We start from the raw sequence: 27,177 nt of genomic DNA, 5'->3' as shown, positions 1-27,177 counted from the left end.
TTTGCATAAAAATGTCTTGTTTTTTTTAACTAGCTCCTTTGATGGAATCACAAGTTTGACATCCTCAGAATGCTCCGATGCAAAACTTAAAGGGTGAGTGTGCTAGTGTATGTTGACGGTAGCAAAAATAGCCAATCATCCTTAGAATATTTTAAAAGCGGTCACGTAAACGTCCTTCATTTCTTTAACAAATAGTCCTTCCCATTCTCTCCTTAACCCACAAATACGTTTACAGCCCATTTAGAAGCTGAATGAGTAATTTTCATAAAGCAACTAAAACAAAATCAAAAACACTAGATGTGACAGGGTTTTATTTGAAGTTGGTATGAGAGGTATTGCTATATATATATACAAAAAGGGACTGAAATAAAACCACATAAATAGCTCTGCCCCATGTCGGACATTCCAAATGTATATTTACCACATTATTCCTCTTCATCTGAGCTTTTATAAGAGATGACAAATATGTCACCCATCAAATTCATACAAGATAAGGGTATGAATAAGACGAGAGGACAAAAATTGCAAAGACAGACAGCAGAGCTGACAGCCCAAAGAACATTTAAAATCGAAGCCAGTACATAGCACTTCTCATTCTGTTATAATCTGGTAGCTGCTCTACTGGACCTGCATTGAGAAAGAAAAGTACGAAAGGTTACCAAAAAAAAAAAAACAACTATCAATACAAGTGAATTTTCATGATTCTTAAAGGGTTAGTTCACCCAAAAATGAATATTAAGTCATTAATTACTCACCCCCATGCTGTACCAACCCCGTAAGACCTTCGTTCGTCTTCGGAACACAAATGAAGATATTTTTGATTAAATTTGAGAGCTGTATAACTACCACATTGGCTCCTAAGGGACTGCCTCTTGACGGCCCAGAACGTCAATGAAGAAAATGTTTAAATATCCCAAGTGACTACCGTGGCTCAACTATATGTTTATCAAGCGACGCGAATACTTTTTGTGCGAAAAAACAAACAAAAATAACGAGTTTATTCGACTATTTCTTTTCTTCCTTGTAGGCCAGAACGAGAATTCCTTAGATTTCCACGACGCATGCGCGAGATTTGCGATCTGCTTACGCCAGCTTACACTACTTCAGATCGCAATTCTCGCGCATGCGTCGGGGAAATCTATAAGGAAGTCTCGTTCTGGCCTACAAGGAAGAAAAGAAATAGTCGAATAAACTCGTTATTTTTGTTTGTTTTTTCGCACAAAAAGTATTCGCGTCGCTTGATAAACATATAGTTGAGCCACGGTAGTCACTTGGGATATTTAAACATTTTCTTCATTGACTTTCTGGGCCGTCAAGAGGCAGTCCCTTAGAAGCCAATGTGGTAGTTATACAGCTCTCAAATTTAATCAAAAATATCTTCATTTGTGTTCCGAAGACGAACGAAGGTCTTACGGGGTTGGTACAGCATGGGGGTGAGTAATTAATGACTTAATTTTCATTTTTGGGTGAACTAACCCTTTAATACCAATTTCAATATCACAGCATTAGGTTGGATGTGTAGCAATTTCTATCAATTTAATAGTATATATTCAGACATTTATATGACATGCTAATATATAAAAAAAGAAGCCCACGTTTATTCATGTCAATGTAGAACTGCAAAAAATCTAAAAGTGTATATTAAAGGTTCTCTAAGCGATGTGGGGCCAAAACATTTTTTGTCACATACATCAAACGTCTCCTCACTATCGGCTAGCTGCCTGTCCCCTAAACACACTGTAAAAAAACGCGGTCTCTGTAGACACCACAGGCTCCACAAACGGCAACAAAAACAATCATGTCTCACCCGGACCACGAAACCTAACAAACAGTGTTCCAGCCAATCACTGGCAAGAAGTATTTGAGGGTGGGTCTGGGGGGTTAGTGCGCGTGCACACGAAGGGAGTGTGTGTGTGTGAAGGAGAGAGAAGCATCTAGGGAAGCATCAGAGGGAAGTTTGAAAAATGGCCGACACACGACCAAAGAGACGTCGTTCTGAAGAACAAATTAAAAAGAAGAAGGAGTCGGATAAAGAACGTGCGAAGTTTCGAATTTACATCGGTAGCAAAGCTTTTGAACGATGGCGAGAACTCCGGCGGCAGAAGGGCTTCCAGTCCGACATTCAGGTTGCTCTGTTTTTGCTTGACAGGTGGGTAACGTTAAATTGTTTTTTGTTCTTCTAAATTGACGCTTATGTTCGCCAAACCCACACAAGGATATAATTAGCTAGAACTATGCACGTTCACAATTATTTCAGGAAGCACGGAAGGGAGGGTGAGGAGATGAGATACGGAGGAGGGAGGGTCTAGCTAGCCTCCGATTTGTTTGAAAATATTCCAAACGTCAACACCCAGGATCGCTTAGAGAACCTTTAAATAAAAATAAATGGACTCACCGACTGCAGACACAGCTGGGCATTTGTCATAGATGTATTTAGAGCAGACATCACGGATAATCTTGGGAGTCACAGCCTACCAAGACAAAAACAAAATGGTACTCTTAAAATCGAATTAATCTCAAACAGTACAGTGGCATTTTTAACGTGGACAATTTACCTCAATTCTGGCATCCCACTCAGCCAATGGGATGCGGCGACCATAATTTAGAATGTGCCTGCCAATGTCATCACAAACAGGTGTAGTTCCTGAGAACAGAAAGGATATTATACATAGTAGTCTGATAGAAAGATGAAATCTTAATTAGTTTAAAAACATAAAATACTTGTGTGTACCAGAGAATTTCTAATTACTTGGGTGTATAGTATTTGACCAAAAAGAAAAGCATTTGTTTTGCAAAAATAGGGTCACATCGCACTGAGGCAACAGGTTACGTTGTTTTTGGGCTCGTTTGGGCTTGTTTTTTTTTTGTTTTTTTTAATATTTCAACAAATATTCGGATTGTGTCACTGTCAAGTAGTAGTAAGCGATTACAGATCAGACCATCACAATGAAACAAGCCCAACTACAATGCAGATTAGATTTTGAAATAAACCTCGGTGACATGAGACTAAAAAATAAAATAAAAAAAATGGGTATTTTTTCACACAAATACTCGTTACAGGTTATAGGTTGAGTAAAACTAATGTGCTTGTCATAACTAGTAAGGATGGCTCGATCCCACTTTATTTCCAATTTAGATACAGTAACCCAGAGTATCTGCAGATCATGCTATTTGTTTTGTTTTGTTTTTAATTCTTTTTCAAATTACTATGTGTTAAATTCATCAATATAGCAGGTGAATTATGTAAATGTATATTACAATGAACTATTTGATTTTCTCCACTGAAATTACAAGTTGTCCAAAGCGTCTCTAAGGATGCTGATTTTTAGAAGGCAGCTGTCTGACTGAGATGCCAAATGGGTATTGATAGTTGTGTGATGTGGGCGTGGCATATGTTAGTGTGCAGGACAGAAGAGAACACGACAGACTTTATAATAAAACAAGAATCAACATTGGTTTGGCTTTTCAGAGATTGCAAGAACTGAGGGATTTGATGCTGTTTGCGAGTAAGGTATTTTATTGCACAGATTATATTCTACATTACCATGTAGCTCTCTAACAGAGTTGATGGTAAAGCATTTTTTTGTGAAGCTGCGTCCTATTCATGAAGGCGCTGAGACATGGTGACCGGCGCTGCTGATGTGGTGTGTGTATATTAAACAGCAAAGCAACTATTTAAATATGAACCCTGCATGTTCTGCTTGTCTCTGTGTGAATGAACGGCGCAGACGCGCGGTTTCATTTAATGTTACCTCTTACACGCGCACACACAGAAGCACGAGTGACGCTCACACTGTTTTCAGTCTCTGCTGCTTCATGATATGATGACATGATTCACGATTCCATTCATCTCCGAGTCACTTCATGCATTTTACCATTTCATTTGAGAAAAAACTATCGTCATATCATGCACGCGCAGAAACTCAAAGGTCTTTACGGCAACCCGTCAAAATAAATGTTTGGTTTAACCTAAAGAAATTGACAGAAAGAATTATATTAGGCTACTATACAATAGATTGAACTACAGGGGTTGGACAATGAAACTGAAACACTGGCCAATGTTGGAGGTTTCACATCTATATGCCTGGCAGCCAATCTTCTGAAGTGAAGTGAAGCACGGGTGGATCAGTGATGGTTTGAGCTCCAATATCATGACAATCCTGATTGTATTTGATGGACACGACACTGCAGAGGACTACCAAACCCTTCTGGAGGATCATGAGCACCTGATGCTCAAACCGTGTATCAGCATGATCATGCGCCAACACACACAGCAAGACTTGTGACCAGTGTTGGGAGTAACGCATTACAAAAGTAATACATTACTGTAACATATTAGTTTTTGCTGTAGCGCAGTAGTGTAAGGCATTACTAATCAATTTTCAGTAATATTTTACTCGTTACATGTTCAGTGAGGCTTGTATTACAGTTGTATTACAGTGTATTGTCTGCTTTTACTTCTTAAAGGCAACAGACTGTGTGAAAGTTTTAAAGCAGTCTTTTAGTGCCAGTTCAGAGCGGTCGCGTCTGTAACATTGTTTTTTCCTCATAAATGCGAACACGAAAACTAAAATAAAATGAATATTTTAAGTTCTATGGAGACTGGAGAGCCAACCCTTCCTCATCCGATTTGCGCAGTGTAATTAACAGAATTACAAAATATATATTTTGCCTCCTATTTTTTTGCCTCCTATTTTTAGTCTTTTCCCTAATATTAAAAATAAAACATAGACTGATATTTGTCTAATGTCTGGAGTCCTTTAAGGAAGTAGCCTATATACGTTTCAATACATGTATTTTCTGAGAATTTTTATTTCAAGTTTTGACTGCAAATGTCATGTCCATAATGCTGGACTTCCCCAATTTTCAATAATTTATCCTCAACCCCAGTTTTGTGGTTAACTTCAAATGTTAACTTCAAATAATACTAATAGCCTAATTTAAAGATAAGGCAGCATTGGATCTGGACGGTAAGGAGAATAACGCTGGAGTTGGAAGAGGTGTGTCGCGATTCTGTAGGTTCGTGGATCTGAGTCGTGTGGCGAATGGCAATTTTGGTTTCATATTGCATATCATTACAGCCCAAAAGTTAAGTTCTACTTAGTTATTTTGGTGAAAGTAACTCAAAAGTAATACATGAGTAATGTAACGCATTACAATTCTGAGACAGTAATATTGTAAGGTAATGAATTACTTTTAAATAACAGTAACAAGTAATACCTAATGTATTACAGTTTGGAAGTAACTTGCACAACACTGCTTGTGACAGAAGGGTTTGATGAAGATGAAAGTGACGTTGAACATCTCCCATGGTCTGCACAGTCACCAGATCTAAATATTAGTCGTTGAAATAAAGTCGTTATTTTTGTTGTTTTTTTGCGCACAAAAGTGTTCTCGTCGTTTGATAAACTTAAGATTGAGCCACTGTAGTCACTTGGACTATTTTAACGATGTCTTTAATGACTTTTCGAGGACAGCAAGAGCCAGTCCCTCAAGAAGCCTATGGACTGTATGCAGGAGCGATCTTAATATCTTAAATATCTTAATTTGTGTTCCGAAGATGAACGAAGGTCTTACGGGGTTGGAACAACATGAGGGTGAGTAAATACTGACAGAATTTTCATTTTTGGGTGAACTAACCCTTTAAGACCAATGATAAAGACCTTTCCCCACACCATCATGCTCATTACTCCAACCTGCAGATACTAAAATGCAACTGAATCCATGCCTAATATATTTACACAGATTTGATGCAAAGAGAGACAATGTATAGATTGTGTATGGGTAATGATGAGTATGCTTGAGTTTATTACCATTGAGTTGTCCCACTAAGCTAGCTTTCAAAGCATTTTTGGCTCGAGCCACATCGCTCTCAGTCACTGTGGTGCACAAATTCATCCTGTAACAGAAACAGCACGCATTAATCAACTCAAATAGGACTATAACACATCAGATGACAATTGTATTGTCAGAAATAGCTGAAGGCATGCCAGCGACTTACCAGGCATTCTGAGCCCAATGCATCATGTCCTCTATTTTATGTTTGTCCGTAACAAAATAAATACCCAGCAGTCCAGTGTCACTGTATGAGGAGTGGAAAGCCTGGAAACTGTGACACAGGTTCAGCTCTGCAGCCAGGCGAGCTAGACGACTGCTTAAGTGCTGTATACAACATACAAATAAAGACTAGCATTATTTCATGATCATAATGCAACCACAATTTTACTTGATAAATTACAATTTGTTCCATGCTTAACTAATTTACAATAGGGGTTATGCAGAGCACCCATCGTTCAAACCAGAAAACAGGTATAAGCATTTCCGTTTTTTCACTTCCATACACATCTGTCGCTATATCAAAGAACGTATATGTAATGGCAATAATAATATCACTAAAATTATATAGGCCTAATAACAGTCTTTAGTTCACAAACACAACACAACTCTGCTATCTGTGAAAATTTAAAAGCAGCTTCAAACACTTGTTTAACAAGAAATATTCTTAAATTTTTTTTACTGTCATTAATGTAGGTCCACAAGAGAAATATTAAGCTAGTAAATTAGGATAGTCGCTATACCGTTACATCCATCCGTCGTCTTGCAGCGTTAATGCAGCGACAGATGCCGAAAGCTTAGTCGGTTTCTACTTTCAATTTTTAGAGAATGAGCGCGTTTACAATGCACGTTCTTAATCTGATTATGCTGAATAAACTGACAATGGTTGTGGTCATGTAAATACATTAACCTGTTTTCCTTTATCAGACTCTTGCCCCTTAGGCTACTCTGATTTTTGCCCCTTAGGCTACTCTGATTTCCCCCGGCATTTAAAACGCATGAACTCACGTTTTTTGGGCTTATTGAAGTGCGCATTATGTGCGTGCATCCAGACAGAGAACACTGGTGAGAGGACATATATTGCAAACTCCAACTCTTTCTTGACCCAAGAAATTATTAAAACGTGTTCTCATCTAGTGCAGAAGTACAGTCAAAATGCTGCATCTGTAAGTCCATGAGAGGATAATGTGCGTCCGTACATGTACCACTGACATGTTGAAATACAAAATCAGATACAAAAATGATTAGGAGGATCTTTTTTTTTACCTCACAATACCTGTAAATAGGGATGGGTACCGAAACCCGGTATTAAACGGGCCCCGGTGCTGAATTTTGAAAGACCGCTGTATCGATAAGCTCGGACGTTATCGGTTCTGCTGTCGGTACTGGAGAAATTATTTATCATTCCTATTCAGACGTTATCTTGAACATGTTTATATCGCCAGCCTTTTCTCTATATAAACTATATTTTAATTAAACCCTTGTCTGTGATGCAAATTTGAAATTAGCAGTTCAGCAGAGAGAGAGAGAGAGAGAAGAGAGAGAGAGCGATCTCTCACGCAAAGCCACAGCACGCGCAACACGACAGCCCTGCTTAATGAGTGACAATGAGGACAGAACTAAACATTCAACGTGGTTACACTTTAGATGTGGGATATTATTCTAATATATTTTGTATTTCGGCTTCCAAAGATTATAAAAAGAAAATATTTGAGATGAAACCGTTAAAAAACAAGACGCATATCTGTCCAGCTTAACTTCCTTTACGTCACAGCACTGCGGAGCGCTGTACCCAAACGTACAGTCAGAATCAGCACGATCGGCGATTGTTGCAAAATGCTGTCTTCTACTGTTGCAAGATCAAAAAATGGCTATTAAAAACACAAAAGCCTGCGCAAGAGCCTGTTCACAAGGCGGTGCGCGCTCCGAAACGGACTGCAACGAGACAAGAAAAGTAGCCTATACTTTGGGCTTCGTGTGTCCTCCTTAACTATCAAATATACATACAAATGTCAAAATGACCAGCTCTGAGATTCGCTTAAACACAGTTTATTCACTTAAACACAATTATGTCTTAAATGGACGTAAATAATAGGGAGAAATTGATGGTGCTTCAGTTACCGGTTACCGATTAGATTTCCCCTCGGTCTTAAAGGGGCAGCAGTCTAATAGCCTAAACCTGCTGACGATTCAGCCATTAATGCAAATCAAACAACAAAAGGCAGAAAAAAAATCACCCACAGCTTTGGAATAAGTAACTTTAGATTTAATAAGCATTAATCTATCTATGATAAACTATACAGTGCTATTTTATATTTGATTACTAAATTAGGTTTCTTTTCAGACAGAAACAATTAGGCTACCTGAAAAGATATGTTCGTACACCTTCCTGAAATTAAAGCCCTTTTGTATATAATTTGTATCTTTGATTGATTTTATTCTTGTGTTTTTACTTGTTTTTTTTTCTTATGTGTCCTTTTTGTATATAAAACAAAAAAGCCTGCACATTGCTGCCTAAATATATTTTTCTTCGTTTTGCTTTTTCTATTTTACATTTCAAAATATAGAGTTTAATTATGTTCTTAATTCTTAAAAAAAAAAAACACCATAAAGAACCGATAAGAATACCGTTAAAGTACCGGATCGATAAGCGGTATCGGTAAAAGTAGTAATACCGATAAAACCTTAACGATACCCATCCCTACCTGTAAATAACCTGATTTAGCCTATAATAAACAATCCACCTTTGCTAGCAAAATATAAAAAGATTATCATGTATAAAACGAAGAAATAAGAAAAGCAAATTGATGAGTAAATAAGCAAGTTAATAATCAAATAAGTAAGTAAAGTATTGAATATATTCAGCAAAATGCTTCGATCGAGTTACTTTTTCTAGTTGACCAACAAGTTATGGACATTGAATGGTGTCAATTTCATGATGTAATTGAAAGTATTTGAAAGCTCAGGCTTTAATATTGGTACCATATCAGTTATTTTTCATGTTGCCAATAACAATACAATAATGTACTGATATTGGACATATATTGGTCAATAGTGGATATTTAATTGATTATGTTAATCTACCCTATTTTTACCATATTGTACACTCACCTAAAGGATTATTAGGAACACCATACTAAGGCTACGTTCACACTGCAGGCTGAAACGACCTAATTCCGATTTTTTTTGCCCCTATGCGACCTGTATCTGATTTTTTCATGACAGTCTGAACGACACAGATCCGATCTTTTCAAATGCGACCCAGGCCACTTGGGTATGTGGTCTAAATCCGATATGCATCCGATCTTTTGAAATGCGACTTCAATCTGAACGGCCAGGTCACATACATCCGACCCGCACGTCATTGCACGCACCTGTAGCCAGCCAATAAACGCTAACTCCAACGCGTTTCCTCACTGTTATGGGCCGCTGCAGACGTGTCTCTTCCCCAGTGTTGTGCCTGAACGCGTTCAATGTACGATAGTGCATGAACGCGTTCATATTTCGCGTTCATATACAGTACAAAATAAACGTACTGTATTACTGCCTGATGAACATTACTGTGAACACGTTCATTCTGGTGTCTGTGAACGTGCGCTCTCTGTCAGTATAACTTTGTACAGTAGGGTGCCAGATTTCTATAGAACCTTCCAGGCGAAAACCTGGCTAAAACACATGTAAACATGCCTTAAAATGTAGCGAATAAACACCCAATCTGGCAACACCAGCCACCAGTTTTGCAGCGCGGCCGCCGGTGACAAAGCAAGGAGTGCCGCGGACACGCACTATCAATTAAACAGGTTTTATGACGAGGTCGTTGAGGATCGGAAAAATCTTACATTTATGTGCAAACTGCCCGTCGATAAAATAATTATTGTCTGTTTGTATATGGGCTGTGGCAATAATAATAATAAAACAAAAGCTCGCAACACATGAAAAAAAAAAGAACTATTCCGCAAACAACAAATGACGTCGTTGACCGTTGATTACTCTTCTGCGCATGCGGGTCACTTCTGGGTCATTTCACGTTCACACAAGAGATCACAAAAGGTCGCATTTATTTGGAAATGTGAACGGCCTTGCAAAAAAATCGATTTTTTTAAAAAAATCGGAATTGAGCATTAAGCCCTGCAGTGTGAACGTAGCCTAATACTGTGTCCTTTCGGCTTCAGAACTGCCTTAAATCTGTGTGGTATTGATTCAACAAGGTGCTGAAATCATTCTTTAGAAATGTTGGCCCGTATTGATAGGATATAGGGCCCTATGAAATCAATTTTATTTTTTCCCAAATTCAGTTTTATTTTTTCCCAAATTTCGTTTTTTCGTTTTAATTTTTGGGAATTTGACTTATTTTATTTGTAAAAATAGTATGCTTTTAAAGTTAATGATTAAAATGTATTAAAAATATACAAATAAATTAGGAATGACCTTAAATTTATTGAGGTAATACGGACATTTACTCGGTAGCCTTTTCAGGACAAATACTGCATGATGCAACATAACACTGCACTCTTCAAGTAACAACAATATGTCGTTATGAGCTTTAAACTGTCCAGTAATATAAATTATATTAGTTTATATAAGTTTAAATAAAGTCACACTCTGTCTGTCCAGTGCGGCGCCTCATAGACAGACGCAGTTTGCACTAATCGATATTCCACCAAGGTTTTAGAGGATTCCGACAGGATCACGGCCGTTTCAGAAGAACCGGCGGCACCTGTGGCTGCAGGCGATTAAACGTATTGATTGGAGCGAGGACATAATAAAAAAATGCTCCTGTCTACATTCACAGTGCTTTTCAACTTCATTTGTAATTGTTATTAGTAGTTTAATTGCAATGTATGCAAGCAACATAGTTACTATTAAAGTACAAAATAAAACTTTAAATAAAAGTGCGTCAACACAGCAATCAATAACAACATAAAATGTAAGGACAAGGATAAATGTAGGTCTGGGTGAAGAAGAATAATAAATATAGGAAAGAATGATGGAAAAGAATGAATGTAGGGAAAAATGAAGGAAAACAAATGTAGGTCTGGGTAATATGGTTGATTATAAGCCTCATAGTCATACATCGTTGTCTTTCGTGTCCTTGTCTTTGACTAGGAAGAATTTCTGATTTCAACACACAAAAGTCTGTGTCTATGTCATGGTATTTGGCGTTCTGTACGCCAGTGATTTATATGCTCGTAATTTCTCTCAGGTGTACACGCTCGGTTTCTCAACTAAATACGCAGTCTTCTATCGACTCCACTTTAGTACACGGATCTGATAGCCGGATAACATTTGATAGAAGTTAACTTTAAGTAACTTTCTCTGTCTGTGTTGCTTAATCCGCTCACGTTGCTTGACCACTGCTGATTCGCGCCATACTTCCGTTGCCAATATGCACGTGCATACGTAGCCACGTCATCATTTTGTACAAACAGTAAAAGGGTCTATAATAAAAGGTAAGCAAATATGCATTAATGTAAATGTCAAGTAATTAATTTTTTTGACTCATTATTTTTATAAAAATGATATAAAGACTGAAATATAGGAGGTTTTTCTTTTTATAAAACCTTTTTTTTTGGTGTGAAAAATTATTAAAAGGCTGCAATATAGGAGGTTTTTCTTTTTTTCCTTCTTTTTTTTTTTTAATGATTTAAAGGCTGAAACATATTTACTATATGTGCCTAAGGGTGGGCCGGGGATGGCAGGGGTTGGTGGCAATGTAAGTTTCTGGATATTTTCCGCGGGGCGAGGGCTTCAATTACCTCTCTCTTTTTTGACCATACATGTGTTTGCATGTATGATGCTCTATCTAAAGATGCTCTATTGGGTTGAGATCTGGTGACTGTGGGGGCAATTTTAGTACAGTGAATTCATTGTCACGTTCAAGATACCAATTTTAAATGATTAGAGCTTTAGTAATTAAGTTATTATTATTAATAGGCTGCATTATCCTGCTGGAAGTAGCCATCAGAGGATGGGTACATGGTGGCCATAAAAGGATGGACATGATCAGAAACAATATGTAAATAATTTGAGTTTATCATTCCTGTGCATGAAGTAATCGAGAGACAAACTGATTTACAATAGCCAAGTTTAAGGTTGCTCTATACTGCATTTCATTAAAACACTAAGAAAGACTCTCCTACTAGAATTTTCCAGGAGCCATCTTAGGTACATAGATTCCTACTTCTACTCCATACATGCAAAAAAAAAAAAATAATAATAATAATAATAATAATAATAATAATATTATATATATATATATATATATATATATATATATATATATATATATATATATACACATATACATATACATATACATATACATATACACTCACCGGCCACTTTATTAGGTACCCCATGCTAGTAACGGGTTGGACCCCCTTTTGCCTTCAGAACTGCCTCAATTCTTCGTGGCATAGATTCAACAAGGTGCTGGAAGCATTCCTCAGGGAGTTTGGTCCATATTGACATGATGGCATCACACAGTTGCCGCAGATTTGTCGGCTGCACATCCATGATGCGAATCTCCCGTTCCACCACATCCCAAAGATGCTCTATTGGATTGAGATCTGGTTACTGTGGATGCCATTTGAGTACAGCGAACTCATTGTCATGTTCAAGAAACCAGTCTGAGATGATTCCAGCTTTATGACATGGCGCATTATCCTGCTGAAAGTAGCCATCAGAAGTTGGGTACATTGTGGTCATAAAGGGATGGACATGATCAGCAACAATACTCAGGTAGGCTGTGGCGTTGCAACGATGCTCAATTGGTACCAAGGGGCCCAAAGAGTGCCAAGAAAATATTCCCCACACCATGACACCACCACCACCAGCCTGAACCGTTGATACAAGGCAGGATGGATCCATGCTTTCATGTTGTAGACGCCAAATTCTGACCCTACCATCCGAATGTCGCAGCAGAAATTGAGACTCATCAGACCAGGCAACGTTTTTCCAATCTTCTATTGTCCAATTTCGATGAGCTTGTGCAAATTGTAGCCTCAGTTTCCTGTTCTTAGCTGAAAGGAGTGGCACCCGGTGTGGTCTTCTGCTACTGTAGCCCATCTGCCTCAAAGTTCGACGTACTGTGTGTTCAGAGATGCTCTTCTGCCCACCTTGGTTGTAACGGGTGGTTATTTGAGTCACTGTTGCCCTTCTATCAGCTCGAACCAGTCTGGCCATTCTCCTCTGACCTCTGGCATCAACAAGGCATTTCCGCCCACAGAACTGCCGCTCACTGGATGTTTTTTCTTTTTCGGACCATTCTCTGTAAACCCTAGAGATGGTTGTGCGTGAAAATCCCAGTAGATTAGCAGTTTCTGAAATACTCAGACCAGCCCTTCTGGCACCAACAATCATGCCACGTTCAAAGTCACTCAAATCACCTTTCTTCCCCATACTGATGCTCGGTTTGAACTGCAGGAGATTGTCTTGACCAACATGCCTAAATGCACTGAGTTGCCGCCATGTGATTGGCTGCTTAGAAATTAAGTGTTAACGAGCAGTTGGACAGGTGTACCTAATAAAGTGGCCGGTGAGTGTATATACACACACACACACACACACACACACACACGCGCACAAGTTAAGGAAATAGAAGTTTAACCAATGTAATAAACTAACCTTGCCACCTCCGAATGTGATGTCATAACTACCAATAATGGAATTGGCAACCATGAGTGGCACAATATCAGGACTTGCAGCTCCAGCTCCCTCTACAGCTATAGCAACATGTGCTAAGGGCATCGCATCATCACGCATACGAATCTGAAAGCAAGACAGAAAGTAATGGCAAGTCAAGTTATGGCAAGAAAATAAGCACCTCTTAAACATACACGCAATTCATACCTCACTCCCAGTGAAACGGCATGGGGACAGAACAGGTGCAGCATCACCCTCGTATTCAAATGAAACACCACTGAAATGCTGCTTAGCCAGAGCCACAAGGTCATCATGGTTCACTCCTACAGCAGAACAGAAATACAGTATTTAAGCGATAAACTTTGCTGTCTGTGGCTTTTCTATTATAACACTACTGCATGACCAGTTTAATAATAGTTCAAGAGCAGTACCTCCAGCTGTAGCCAGGACCATGCGAGGAGCTTTATAATGGCTATTGATGTATTCCACCAAATCATTACGAGTTAGTGTCCTTGAAAATTTAGAGCAAAAAAAAACAACATTATTTCCTTTAGGAACATGTTTTATTGGGTGTGTTTACAAGTGGAGTTGTTCTTTAGCCTAGTTAAAACCAGACCATTCTCAGTTGTACCGGCAAAGCTATGGTCTGGCAAAGCCTCATAGACAAATCAATTCCAAAGGGGCGTCACCAATGGATGTAGCTCAAATGCCTCTGGGCGCAATTGGATAGACCTAAAACCAATCAGAGCGATGAAGGAAATGACATATGCAGAGCGACGTTCGTCAGTTATAGAACAACTTAGTTTGAATAAACGAACAGACACTGATTAGCTACTTGCTCGACATTTATTTAAAATTAACAGCAAGACAACTAGAACTGAATGTGCTTTGCTTTCCATTAAATAAATCACACAAAGTAAACAAAACCTTAACAAAAAAACTTAATGTAATGAATTTTGCAATTTAGACGTGCACACTGGGTGCCGGTGCGGTGAGACGTACATGCGAAGCGGCCGTTACACCTCGGGAGTGCATTATTTTTCTAATAATTCAATGGCCTGAAGTCAATTATTCTGCTTATACTACAGTTACCACACCTTAAAACATTGTTCAGATGATGCATTTCAAGACATTTGTCGAATGTTTGTCATTAAAACACTACTGTAAGTAGGACTAATTTCTTACGCATCTAATCCCATGCCTCCGTTGCCAATTCAAAAACGTAATTTTAGAGGTAGTAACGGAGGTTTGAGCCACTGAAAGCAGACTAATGATGGGGGACACACTTACGACTCGCTGAAATATTCGAAGACAGACTGTTTCCATCGACTGTAGCAGGTCTTAAACACCAACTGTGTGAACACAGACTGAACGCGCTGAACACGAATTTAGGCACGATAAGTCATAAGTATCAAATTACATTCATAACTGGCCTTAGTAGGCCTAAGTGTGTCCCGGCTTAATGCAGTTATTAATGCAGTAATTAGAGAGAGAGAGATGTTGAAATAATGAGACAGAAAAGCATGTGCGTCAATATTATTATTTATTTATTATTATCGTTTTAATTATTTTTTTCATTCTGGTTTTCTATAATTGACAGTAGATAACCCAGTAAATGAAAGACACAAAGCCCTTTATTATTTAGTTATTAATTACTTATTTGTTATGTTATCTGAAATAATTAAGAAAATCCGTGCAGCAGGACTATCAATTTATTTATATAGCCTATTCAGTTTAATTTTCTATTTAGCCTATTATAGATAGGACTAAATACTTTATTTATTAAAATTAAACTGTATGCGTCCACTGATTGTGAAGTTAGACATTGAAAATTGCAGATCAATCGCATGGGGCTGCATGTATTTTTCTTGTTATGAATTGTATCCTATTTTCTGTTATTAAAGTTAACAACGCGAAGTGATATGGAACTGTAACGCGGTCAAACCTGCCTAAAACTACTTTAGCCGTGCGTTTCCCTGAAAATAATTGCACACCTTAGAACGTTCAACCAATCAGAATCAGGCATTCAACAGACCTGTAGTATAAGGAGTTCTAATGACGGTGTTCTACTATAACAGTCAGTCACACCCTTAGTTCCAACGCTGTGCTGTCGTCGCTGCCCCCACGTTTCTGATTGGTACCGCGATTTTGACGGATTAAAAATGGGCTTGAATGAGCTCTTTGCCAGACTAACTTGCAGAGCAAATTCCACAGGCTACTTGTTCTTGGTAAAAGAGCAAAAATGTTAAATTAAGTAATTTTAAAAATGTTGTCCTGTTTCTTGTCATTCTTTGCAATGAATGACAGTGATAACCAGTTTTTAATTCAATTACGCATTTAAATATGGTTGTCCAAGAGATATCCTTCCCGTCCAGATCCAATATATCTACCATATCTTTATTTTTTACTATTTGTATTATTTGAAGTTAACATAATAAAATTTGTAGACTACACCAAACATTATAAAATTCGTAGACTACACCAAAAAACTAGGTGAGGATAAATTATTTAAAATTGGGCGAGTCCAGCGTTATGGACGAGACATTTGCAGTCAAAACCTGAAATATAAATTCTCAGAAAATGCATTTAGGCTATTGAAACCTCCGTTTACATATATACATACATACATATACACACACATATATATATATATATATATATATATTAATAAATGAGTCCAGACATTAGAAAAATATAACATGCATTTTACATTTAATGAGGGAAATACACATGAGGGACGTGACACAGAAAATTTTTTAACTTTTAGAAAGCACTTTGCCTTTATTTATTCAGAATTCAGAAAACATTTTTCCACCACTACAGCCCTTCTTAAATTTACTAATGATGTGTTCTCGAGTTTTAATAATCGTATGTGTACAGGTGCATTGTTTTTAGATCTAACTAAAGCTTTTGACTTAGTTGATCATTATTTACTTTTAGACAAATTGTACTCTTTTGGTTTGTCTACCTCTTCCTTGCTTTGGTTTAATTCTTATTTACATAATCGTCACCAGTGTGTGTCCTTTGGGGGCAGTTTGTCTCAGTTCACAGTCATTGATAGAGGAATTCCTCAAGGCTCCTCTTTGGGGCCTTTATTATTTTCAATATTTATCAATGATCTTCCGCGTAGCTGTACTGGATGCAATTTTCAACTTTATGCTGAGGACAGTCATTTATTGTTCTAAATCTAAGATATGTGACATCAGCACTACATTACAAAATGGTTTTGATTCAGTTCAGAGATGGCTATTGTCTAATAAGCTTCTACTTAACAAATCAAAATCATTTTCAATGCTTTTTAAAATGAAACAGAATTCTTCTTTAGAAAACTCTCTAAATATTATATCTTTGGATCAAACTCCTATAAAACATACTAGCCAGGTTAAGTATCTTGGCCTGTGGCTTGACTCTGATCTTTCCTTCAGCACTCATGTGCATAATATAACTAATAAGCTCAACTGCTCACTCAGAATCCTATACCAATCAATTAACTGTTTTAATTATCATGTCAGAAAAAGAATCGTTTCTCAACTTCTGTTGCCAATCTTGGATTATGCTGACATTGTATACCAAAACACTACTGCTTCCTGTCTTCAGTCTCTTAATACAGTTTACAATAGCCTATGTAGATTTATACTCCGCTGCCCCTACAGAACACACCATTGTGAAATGTACCATCAATTGTCCTGGCTGACCCATCAAAAAGAAGGTGTTTTCATTGGTTACAGTTTATTTTTAAATGCATTTATATGAATTACCCTGCTTATTTAAAACAATATTTAATTCCATTTAGGTCATCTCATAATTTTCGTCATAATAACCAAATTTATTCTTACACTCCACAGATCAATAAAGAAATAGGAAAATATGCATTTCAATATAAAGCACCATATGATTGGAATAAACTACCAATTTCAATTCGCTTTAACTTCTTTTCCAATATTTAAAAGTCATTTAGCTCAACATCTTCAGAGTACATGCAATTGCTTTTGATTAGCTTTATTTTATTATATTTATTTCTCACTGTAACTAATTTTTTTGGCATGGTACATATATATTTTTTTGTCTGTATATGAGTTTACTTGTGTTTTGATGTTGTCTTGGCACAAATGATATGGTTTACTCTGAGGAGGGTGTCACCTTTTGGGAGTCTTGTATGAATGAATGTCTTGTTTGGTTTTGGCTTATATATTTAGCTATATAGTACTACTGTAAAGCATGGTTTTTTTTTTTGTTTGTTTGTTTGTTTTTCTTGTGTATTTGTTATTTGTTTTTTGGTTTTGTTTTTTGCTATTTGTTATGTTAAACTCCAGCTGCTGTAAGGTCAATTTTTTATTTGAATCTAGAATCGAGAACCCCCTTGAAAATGAGATGGCTCATCTCAAGGAGCTATTCCGCTTTAATAAAATGTCAAATAATAATAATAATTTAAAGTTAATTTCCTTAATTAAGTTAATGAGCCTTAATTAAGTTAATTAATACAAAAAGTTTTGTATTAATTGCATCTTAATTTTAATCAATGTTTCATCTACAAATTACCTGGATTTAATGAATAATAAGTAAATATAGCAGACAATAATCAAGACACGAAGGCGCTGGCGCCTGAACTGCAGCTCGTCTCATGAAATAACCGAAACTCAGCGTCTACTTGCCCACTGACGTGAGAAATATATATAGCCTATATATTATATTATACTATGAAATGTTTACTGTGTGTCATTCATGTTCTGAATATGTTGCTTCACAGTAGCCTTCACTTAAAATCTTTAGTCCAAGATTGTTGGATAATAAAATTTGCCACTGAATTAGTTTAGTCCAGTTATAGGACTATGTACAACCGCGAACAGCACATGTTGTCCCTGAGCTCCGTAATGACATCTCTCATAAAGGTTTGCGACTTAGTTTAAATAGTACAACATTATCCGAAAAACACCTAACCTCTTTGCGAAATAGCACACAAAATACCATTGGTATGCTACTTCCGCCACCTGACCGGAAGTTGCGGAAACAGGTGGCTAATCACTAAGGCTGTGAATCTCTAAAGTGCAAGTTCACTGAATTCTGCACTAGCAAAAACTCCTGTTATATTAAAAAAAAAGCTTTTTTAATTGTACAATGAATATCTTATTAACATTCTGTTTACACTTTGCTGGTTAAAGTGAAAGGATTTGTGAGTGCGCGGCTCGTGTTGAACAAAAACTTGTACGTTTTCAATGGTGACAAGTGGATTCTGACTTATTTACTGACTAGCACCTCTGATAGGCCATTCTGTTCATGGGCTGTTCAACCCTAAACTTTGCAGTTTCACATATTTTCATTTGCGTGTACATTTATGTATTTCGAAAAAAATTCAGCGCAGTGCCTCAGTCACCGCATTGAGAACCGGAGAAATATTACTGCAGCTACAGTGAGCATGATCGTTTTTTGACCTTCATGACATGCCTTAAAAGGAAAGCTGGCAAATGTCAGAAGAGATTTTTATGCAAATATTTTGGAAATAATCAAGTTTCCTCCACTGACCAATGCTTAATACGTAAATAACCATGCATGTTTGTAAAAACTCAAATGTATGTAAACAGATCTTATTATAAAAGTGCTCTTGTAAACATACACATCACAGCACTGCGCATATAAGTATTATTTTTTTTTCTTATTGATTGGATTATTTCTGGTCTACACATATACACCTTTCAATCCGATCAAAGATTTATTCGGATCAAGCTCAATCCAATTGACTGAGGTATTTACAAGTTGCTTTCAATCTGAATGACACAAAGTTAAGCATTTGAAACATGAAATACAATATCTTGAATCCTAGAGGCTGTGAGCATACCTGGCATTGACAGAGGGACCAAGAACACTATGGCCCAGAGGAGTACCCTGGAAAGCAGTAGCATGAAGCAGATCCAGGCAAACATCCTGCAAGCTACCTTCCACCTCTTCCAGCTCTCTTAGCACCACACTCCTCTGCTGCTCCATCTCTGCCTCACTCAAAGATGAGCTCTGCACTACTTCTGCCAACAGCTCCACCGCTGGAGGGAACAACACAGAGACATCATTAATAAGATCTTAAAATACCATTTCAGATCTTAATATACATTATCATAAATAAACTGTGTCTGTTTGAGAATAAAGTTGATTGTTCTCCAACCTTTAGGCAAGTCCTTGGCAAGAGTCTTCATGTAGTAAGCAGTGTGTTCCCGAGAGGTGTATGCACTCAGGTGAGCTCCCATAGACTCCACTGCCTGTTCAAGCGCAGACTGCGGGTGCTTCTTTGTGCCCTTGATCCAAGAATAATTTGGAATAGGAAGTAAAGCATGCAAATTAGTGAAATTAGGCTAATGGAATGGGTTGTGTAAGCATTATAAAAGGAAGGCTATTTTCACAAAACAATAGTAATGTTTTTTTCCCCACTATAAACAGAAATTCAGAATTATACACCATGTGCTTATAGGAAGTACTACATTCAATAATTATCGCAAAAATCAACCTGAGCTCAGGTCAATTATCATAATGTGAAAGCAAAGTGTAAGCAAAATGCACTAGTAAGCAAAATGCAAATGTTAGAATCTTAAGATTTATAAAAGTGGCTACAATTAAGTTATTTAGCTTTGAATACAAAGCAGAAAGGGTTCAAATTGGACAACGATTTGATTTGATTTTCTATTTGATTCCGATACACAAGATCTTAATTCGATTCGATTTTTCATTCGAGTCATCAAATTCAATGATTCTTTTCACTGGCCCCACTACAAAGAAAGTAATGAATTAATAAAATAGTTATTGTTTTTTGCTGTTTTTGACCAATGTATACTTGTATTGTAATAAATAATACGACAGCCAACATTTTAGATACCAATGAAATTTAACAATTCTCTATTCCAATTACCATAGCTAACAGTCATTAATAAAAAAAGAACAAAGAATTAAAATGCAAATGCCATCTCTGCTGGCCCTGTCAAAAACAAAAATGTTTTGTTTTTTTCATAGTTAATGTGTGTCTGTAAATGTCTAAATTCAATTCTGGGTTCTGGGTTCTAAAACACAGTTTTTTTTTTCTTTTTCTCATTAAAACCGAAAATGTTCATCAGTGTTTGTATATCAAGCAGGAACCATTTTTGCATTTTGTTTTGTGACCAGAACGAAGAGAGAGTCTCCACAACGGCGATAGACTGAAGCGTGTGTCCGAGTGAAGACTACACGAGCTGAAGGCCATGACTGAAACCCCACAGTATGCCACTGTCAATAATACATAAATAAATAAATACAATAGAACAAAGATACAAATTAAATAATCAGTGCGGTTAAGGTTAAGGTAGGTCTAACAGTAGTTTTCAGGTACAGAAATTGAATAATTTAATCAAATGTAAAATAACACTGCATATAATCTTCACTGTACAAATTAAATAAAGGTTAATCCTTAAATAAAGTTACAAAATGTTGTTCAGTGAAGAGCAGGGAGTTTGTTAAACATTAAAAACATTAACATTAAAAAAGCGACAGTTACAGGAAAATTAGATTGCTTTAAGACTAACGCACAGACCCAATATGATACACAAGTTCTTTCTCCACTCTTTGCTTAAGCCATAACCGACCTATGTTAACTTGGATACTCACAAATGGGGGCATTTTGAGAGAAATGTGTGTGAATGTCCTTTTAAGAGCGGGAAGAGGTGAAAGAATTTATTTTATTATTTGCATGATCTCTGAGACGCCCAGCTATGTGCACTGCGCACACATCGCACAAGAATTCTCTTTCGCCTGAATGCCTGAAAGTGTGCACACGAGGGGGAAGAGATGAGGATTGAGGAGCAAGGAAGCTTTCTGAGGAGTCATGAGCGAGGATTTCGGGTTCAAAACACGGGTTTCTCCTTCCCTAGCATCCTAAGGGGGTGGAGCTAAGACGCAAGGAAATGAGAGAGGGAAGGAAATGAGGAAACAAATAGGAAATGAGAAGCACCCATTATGTTCAATGTTCGCGGAAATAGATTGATTCGGTGTCAATTCTCAATGGCCACTAATCAACCACATTTTAAAAAACAATTCATCGATTTTTTTTTTTTGCCCAGCCCTATTCCTCAAGTGTCATTTCAATGAATTTGCACTTTTGAAAGCAAACATTCAACTTAAACTGTAACAAAAAAAAATGTTGAGCGATATATTATAATGCATTATTCCGTGATATAATTCTGACACACATCATAACACATATTGTAAAGCAGCAATACCCTAGCCTTAGTAACAACATTAATTTAGAGAGAACGAGTAAAGACATCATGTATACTTTAAATGCCATATGCTCCAGGAAAAATCCAGCACCGTTATTCTTCTCAGATTCATATCTGCTCCCACAACCAATCCAAAGGCCGACCTGCAAAAGCCAGACAAATGAAAAGCACAAAGGATTAAGTTAGCAGTGCTCAGTGCTTTTGAGGTTGATTTCCTTTTAGCTAAACATGTTAATTTGTAAATGGAAAAGTTAAAGGACAGAGTTACTTAGGCTTTTTTAATTCCTGTTATTTTTATGAACACAGAAAATATGAACACATAAAAAAGCAAGTCACCGTGCATGTGGCCTGGTCGGTCTCTTCAGAGGCAATCCTCAAGCCATTGCTTAAGGTAGTGAGCCGAGTTTCTGAAACTCCGAGCAGGCTCTGAGCATATGATACAGAGGCCTGTCCTCGGCTCAAAGACAGCAGAAGAGGCTATAATAAAAAGAAAGATAAACATAAGAATATGGTGTACATTCTTTTACCAATTTTAAAAAGGAAGAAAATCCTCCTATTATCCTTGGGGTCAATTTGACCCCATCCAATGTTTAACGTCTGTAAATACATAATTATATATATATATATATATATATATATATATATATATATATTATTTTATTTTTTTATTTAATGACTTTTCCTAATTTAATGGGGATAACTCTGTAAACATAAAAATGAACCTGCTAATATTTTCTATTATAATACTTATTTTCTTGCTAATAAGTCCTGCACACATTTTGTAGCATGCAGTCAACTTGAAAGGTTACTTAAGTAGTCAACAAAGACATAAATTAACTGAGATAAACCTTTGGTTTAAATTACTGGGGTCAAATTGACCCCAGTAGCAGTAGGTAAAAAAATGTTATCAGATTTGAGGGTAACAGGAGGGTTAAAAATAAAATGAAACCTAAAATGTTTCCCTCAATGTAAAATAAGACAGGTCTTTATTACAAATGTAACAATGACTTAATGAAAGTGTTTTAAATAAGAATAAATTAATTGCTATGCTTCCCTACTGACTACTGACAATTTTTATTATCATGAATCATGTACAAGGAGAGAGAAAAGGTGATAAAATTCAACTCAAGTATTTTTATTTAAGTATGTTGTATATAGGTGTGCCCAGAATATGAACGTTATACTATGCTCATGTTTCGTATTTATGTGTTTGAGTGTGTATACATTCATGTTTTCTGATGGCACTTCACCACGTTAGAAGCATTACAGTAAACAGGAGAATAGAAGTGAAAGTGAGAGAAAACAATCTTGAAAAGAGATGTGAGAATTTAAGGAGAAAAACTAGAGATCCATAGGGTATTTCAGTAAATTAGCTTTTCATGGGATTTAGTGTTTAAAGGGCAGCTATTATGAAAAATTCACTTTTACATGGAGTTTGAACATAAATGTGTGTTGGCAGTGTGTGAGCAAATCCACCCAGTGGTTTTTTTACAAACTGTTCTAAGATTCAGCTCTTTGTGACGTAGAATTTAGCAAGGGGTTTGATTGACAGGGTGGTTGTGGCATAGACCCCGCCCTCGGGGATCTGTACACCATCCTCCATTGTTTCAACGACAGCCGGTAATGTCTCTTGGAAACAAAGTTCTGTCGTGGATTAATCCTGTTGTTGTGGCTTAAAAGTTAATCCTCAAGTGTGGATCGTCGTCTACTGTTTGCGATGCACCGTCACCTCCAGTAACAGTAAGTGTATTTTATGATTTTTGAGCAAACACAAAGTCTTTTCAGTCAATGTCAGCCGTCGTCGTAGGATGTCTGTGTAGGCTATATAATTTAAACCTCGTTTGTCTAGTGTGTAACCACACGTTTATAAATATTTATATTTTTAAAGATATTGTATTAAAAACTGCATATATGTTGTTGTTCTGCAAGTTAGCCATCTTCTCACATTTACCAGAGAAGCACCTGTATGACAAGCTAAACATGACGCTAGAGGTCCCTCGCATAACTGTAATTTCGCTTGTACGTAACATTAGCAAACTTTATCACAGTATGTGTTAGTTTAAAAAAAATTGCACCAGCATTAGTGTTTGTGTGTGTGTGTGTCTTCCACATCCATAATTGCAAATGGGACGCGATTACAACAACTCTGACTATAAGTACATAAATGTATCAAATAACCATACCGAGACATACTGGTCCATTCTCATTTGTGTTTATTCTGCCGGAGTCTCTGACGCTGAATGACATTCAAAACAGCGGTTTCTCTCACTCTCTCAGTACCGACTGCCATAGGTATCAAGTTACGCCCTCATCCAAAGGCAGGGCGGGGATATGCAGCTCATTTGCATTTAAGGTTGTATAACCCCGAAACAGCTCATTTTTAAGCAGGCCCCAAAATGACATTTTTAAATGGTTATAATAAATTAACTGTGGGGTATTTTGAGCTGAAACTTCACAAATACATTCTGGGGACACCCAAGACCAATATTACACCTTGTAAAAAGGGGCATAATAGGTGCCCTTTAAGTCCAGACCAAAGGTGCACAGTATGTTGACTTCCATTTTCATATTATTTTTCATACAAAGAAAAAATAATCAGGAGAAACAGAACTGTTTTATTTTTATCCCATACACCTTTTTACCTCTTTTATGTCTACAAATGTATTAATTGAAAAAAATATATATTATTTGCTCAAAGATTATAAATGTAAACAATGTATAGGCAAAGTTTTTACATCTACTCCTCTTCTGTTTCAAATTTGTGAATTAAAATTAATTTGTTGGTGGTGGGTCTTTATTTTTAAATTATTAACATGTGCACACATATTTCAGCTGTAAGAAAAATACTTTTCACTAAATTTTGGTAGCCATAAAACAAAAAAAAAAATATTAAAGTATAGTTTTTCAAAACTACATGAAACCAAAATGAACGAACAGCACATTTTTAAGAACTTGCCATGAATTATGATGCAGATTTGTTTTTAAAGAGTTTCATTCTATTGACGCACCTATAGGTCACTGACTCATTAATTGAATGTTGTTTATTAACAAGCAAAATAAATGCGCTCTTCGTCAAACCAGATTCTATGCTGTATTTTTGTAATTGTGTGATGCTGCATTGAGGAGAGAGCGCTGCATCTAACGTATTTTTTGTTATTTGATTAAAATTGAAAAGGGAAAAGTCACAAAAATGTATAAGTTATACAGTAACAATATAAAACGAAAAAAAGATTCTAAATATCAGGGTGACATGAAGTTTTCAATGACCTTGTCAAGTAAAATTTCATGTTCCCTAACCAAGAAGAAAAATGAAGATAAGTGCGCAATATCTAACTTTCTAGAGTTACAAAGTGACTTGCTTACTGGACTATTAAATACTTGTGTCTTGGTCCTCGAAAGCTCTCACACACTAGAAAGAGATCTAACCTTCAATGTAACCGAGCTATCAGCTAGCTTTCCGACATTGACAAGGCCAATGACAGCCACAGTGAGCTTGGAGATCGACTGGTTAATGCGCGCGTACTTAAATTAATGTTTGAAATTCCTAAAGCCAGTAATAAATTGCAAAGCCATGAAATACTCACATAGCCAGCTTTAACAAGAGCTCGATTCATCGCCCCGCTGATCCGCCACATAGAGGCAGCCATCTTGTCCACAGTGTGCACAAATGTTCTTCTTCTTCCTCTTCTTCTATGGATTTATTGGCGGGTTGCATACCAACTTTATGGTGCATACCGCCACCACCTGTGCTGGAGTGTGAAGTGATTTCAGTCTAGAAGTATGTTAAAAGATGACTATATTCTAGTCCTAAGACCACTATGCTTTATGAATTTTAAAACTGACCTTACAATTTCCCTGGATCCTTGTTTTGTGTTCAATATGTTATTGATTGTAAATTCTTTGCATCCCATTTCCTTTAGTTCACTAAATCCTTTCTTTCCTGTTCATACCTGGAACAAAATAACAACACATGTTCAACTGTTTCCTTTACTTGGCATATTTCGCATAAACCAGTACCATGTTTCCCTAAATTATGAAGTGTTGAATTAAGTTTTGTATGTCCCATCCTTAGTCTTGTTAAAATAACCTGATCTTCTCTCTTTAAATTTAGTGTCAATATACTTTGTCTTACAGTATTATGTAGATTATAAAAATGTCTTCCTGTTTTACATTCATTCCACTTTCTTTGCCATTTCTGGTTGCAGGCAGCTTTAATATACTCTTCCCTTCCATCCTGCTCACAAATGGTCTGACAGTATAGGACATATATCCTATCTTAATACGCTCCGGTAAGTTTTTCCCATTGAAAGTTAGTACAACAGTAGTACTACTTTCTTTTTTACCATTTCTACTTGAAAGCAGGCGATTCACTTCTGTCACCATGTCATTTGTAATTTGTGCCTTTAAGACCTCATTTGATAAAGCTACAGGAACCCCCGTAATCACTCCTTTAAGATTTAGTCAGGGAGCCAAAGTCTCAAAAGCTCTATAAAATGGGTTGAACCTGACATGGTCTGCCATACTTTTTATTTATGTTTTTTCTGTTAACTTTGACCCTAAGAACAAATAATTGGAGGGTCTGCTCTGCCGGAAATATCGCGAAAAAAAACTGTGGCCATTTTAGTGTACGCACCCTTTATTTTTTATCAGAAAAATGTGAAAAATTATTTTTTTCATCAAATCCTTAGTGGGTTGGGTAGGTTCTCAATAAATGCATTCCAGATACACAGAACACATGTGCGGACAACATACACTGAAAAAATAATTCTTAAAACACATTTCTACATGATTTTGCATCAATTTAATGCAAAAAAAAAAACAGGCGTTTTTTAACTTTTTTTCCACTATTTTCATCTTTACTTCATTGGCAATCAATTATTCCATTAAGTTATGACAACAGGCAATATGCCATTCTTTTCACCAAACACTATACTCATTCCACAGAAAAAATGATAAAAATCCAAACAAAATCAATGGATCTGTGATGATTTCACTACTAGTTGGCGATCAACAGGCTCAGAATTTCAATAGAATTTTAGACTACTCTCAAAATTCTTAAAAACATGCTGTATATTTAGCATCATGGCTCACACACACACACACACGCGTGATCTTAGTAATTTTTATGTGTTTGGAACAACCAACCAATGGTTACCAACGGACTTCAAAGCTGCTCATCATTGTCTGTGGTAAGTGATAGTGACTAGGGGCGGCAGTGGCTCAGTGGTTCATGTGGGTTGTCTACGAACCGAAAGGTTGGTGGTTCAATCCTCGGTTCCACCTGACCAAGTGTCGAGGTGTCCATGAGCAAGACACCTAACCCCAGCTGCTCCCGACGAGCTGGATGGCGCCTTGCATGGCTGACACCGCCGTCGGTGTGTGAATGAGTGTATGAATGGGTGAATGTGAGGCAAATGTAAAGCGCTTTGGTGGCCATTAGGTCTATAAAGGCGCTATATAAATGCAGTCC

At 36.9% G+C, this 27,177-nt stretch overlaps 1 protein-coding gene across 1 annotated transcript; it reads right to left on the bottom strand.

The window, feature by feature from the left end:
• Window positions 1-294: 294 nt before the first annotated feature.
• uqcrc1 (ubiquinol-cytochrome c reductase core protein 1) lies at window positions 295-25,414 on the bottom strand. The gene is made up of 13 exons (XM_089133978.1): window positions 25,292-25,414; window positions 22,044-22,184; window positions 21,764-21,850; window positions 19,631-19,760; window positions 19,313-19,511; window positions 13,911-13,990; window positions 13,687-13,802; window positions 13,462-13,605; window positions 6,002-6,162; window positions 5,814-5,899; window positions 2,556-2,644; window positions 2,396-2,471; window positions 295-627 (listed from the first exon to the last, which is right to left on the bottom strand). The coding sequence occupies exons 1-13, from the start codon at window positions 25,352-25,354 to the stop codon at window positions 563-565; spliced, it is 1,437 nt and encodes a 478-aa protein (XP_088990104.1). The 5' UTR covers window positions 25,355-25,414; the 3' UTR covers window positions 295-562.
• Between the last annotated feature and the right edge of the window lie 1,763 nt (window positions 25,415-27,177).

The sequence above is a fragment of the Pimephales promelas genome, chromosome 8 (genome assembly GCF_988280905.1).
Source record: "Pimephales promelas chromosome 8, fPimPro1.hap1.1, whole genome shotgun sequence".
Classification (NCBI taxonomy): Eukaryota; Metazoa; Chordata; class Actinopteri; order Cypriniformes; family Leuciscidae; genus Pimephales; species Pimephales promelas.
This window is presented reverse-complemented; position numbering and strand designations above follow the sequence as displayed.

What these genes read in the sequence shown, in the direction of transcription:
- uqcrc1 (XM_089133978.1), bottom strand. Translation starts at nt 25,354, where the DNA reads ATGGCTGCCTCTATGTGGCGGATCAGCGGGGCGATGAATCGAGCTCTT. An exon ending in GGTCCCTCTGTCAATGCCAG is followed by an intron (nt 13,991 to 19,312) that starts GTATGCTCACAG and finishes TAAATTTTCAAG; the next exon opens with GACACTAACTCGTAATGATT. An exon ending in CTTAGTGGGACAACTCAATG is followed by an intron (nt 2,645 to 5,813) that starts GTAATAAACTCA and finishes TTCTGTTCTCAG; the next exon opens with GAACTACACCTGTTTGTGAT.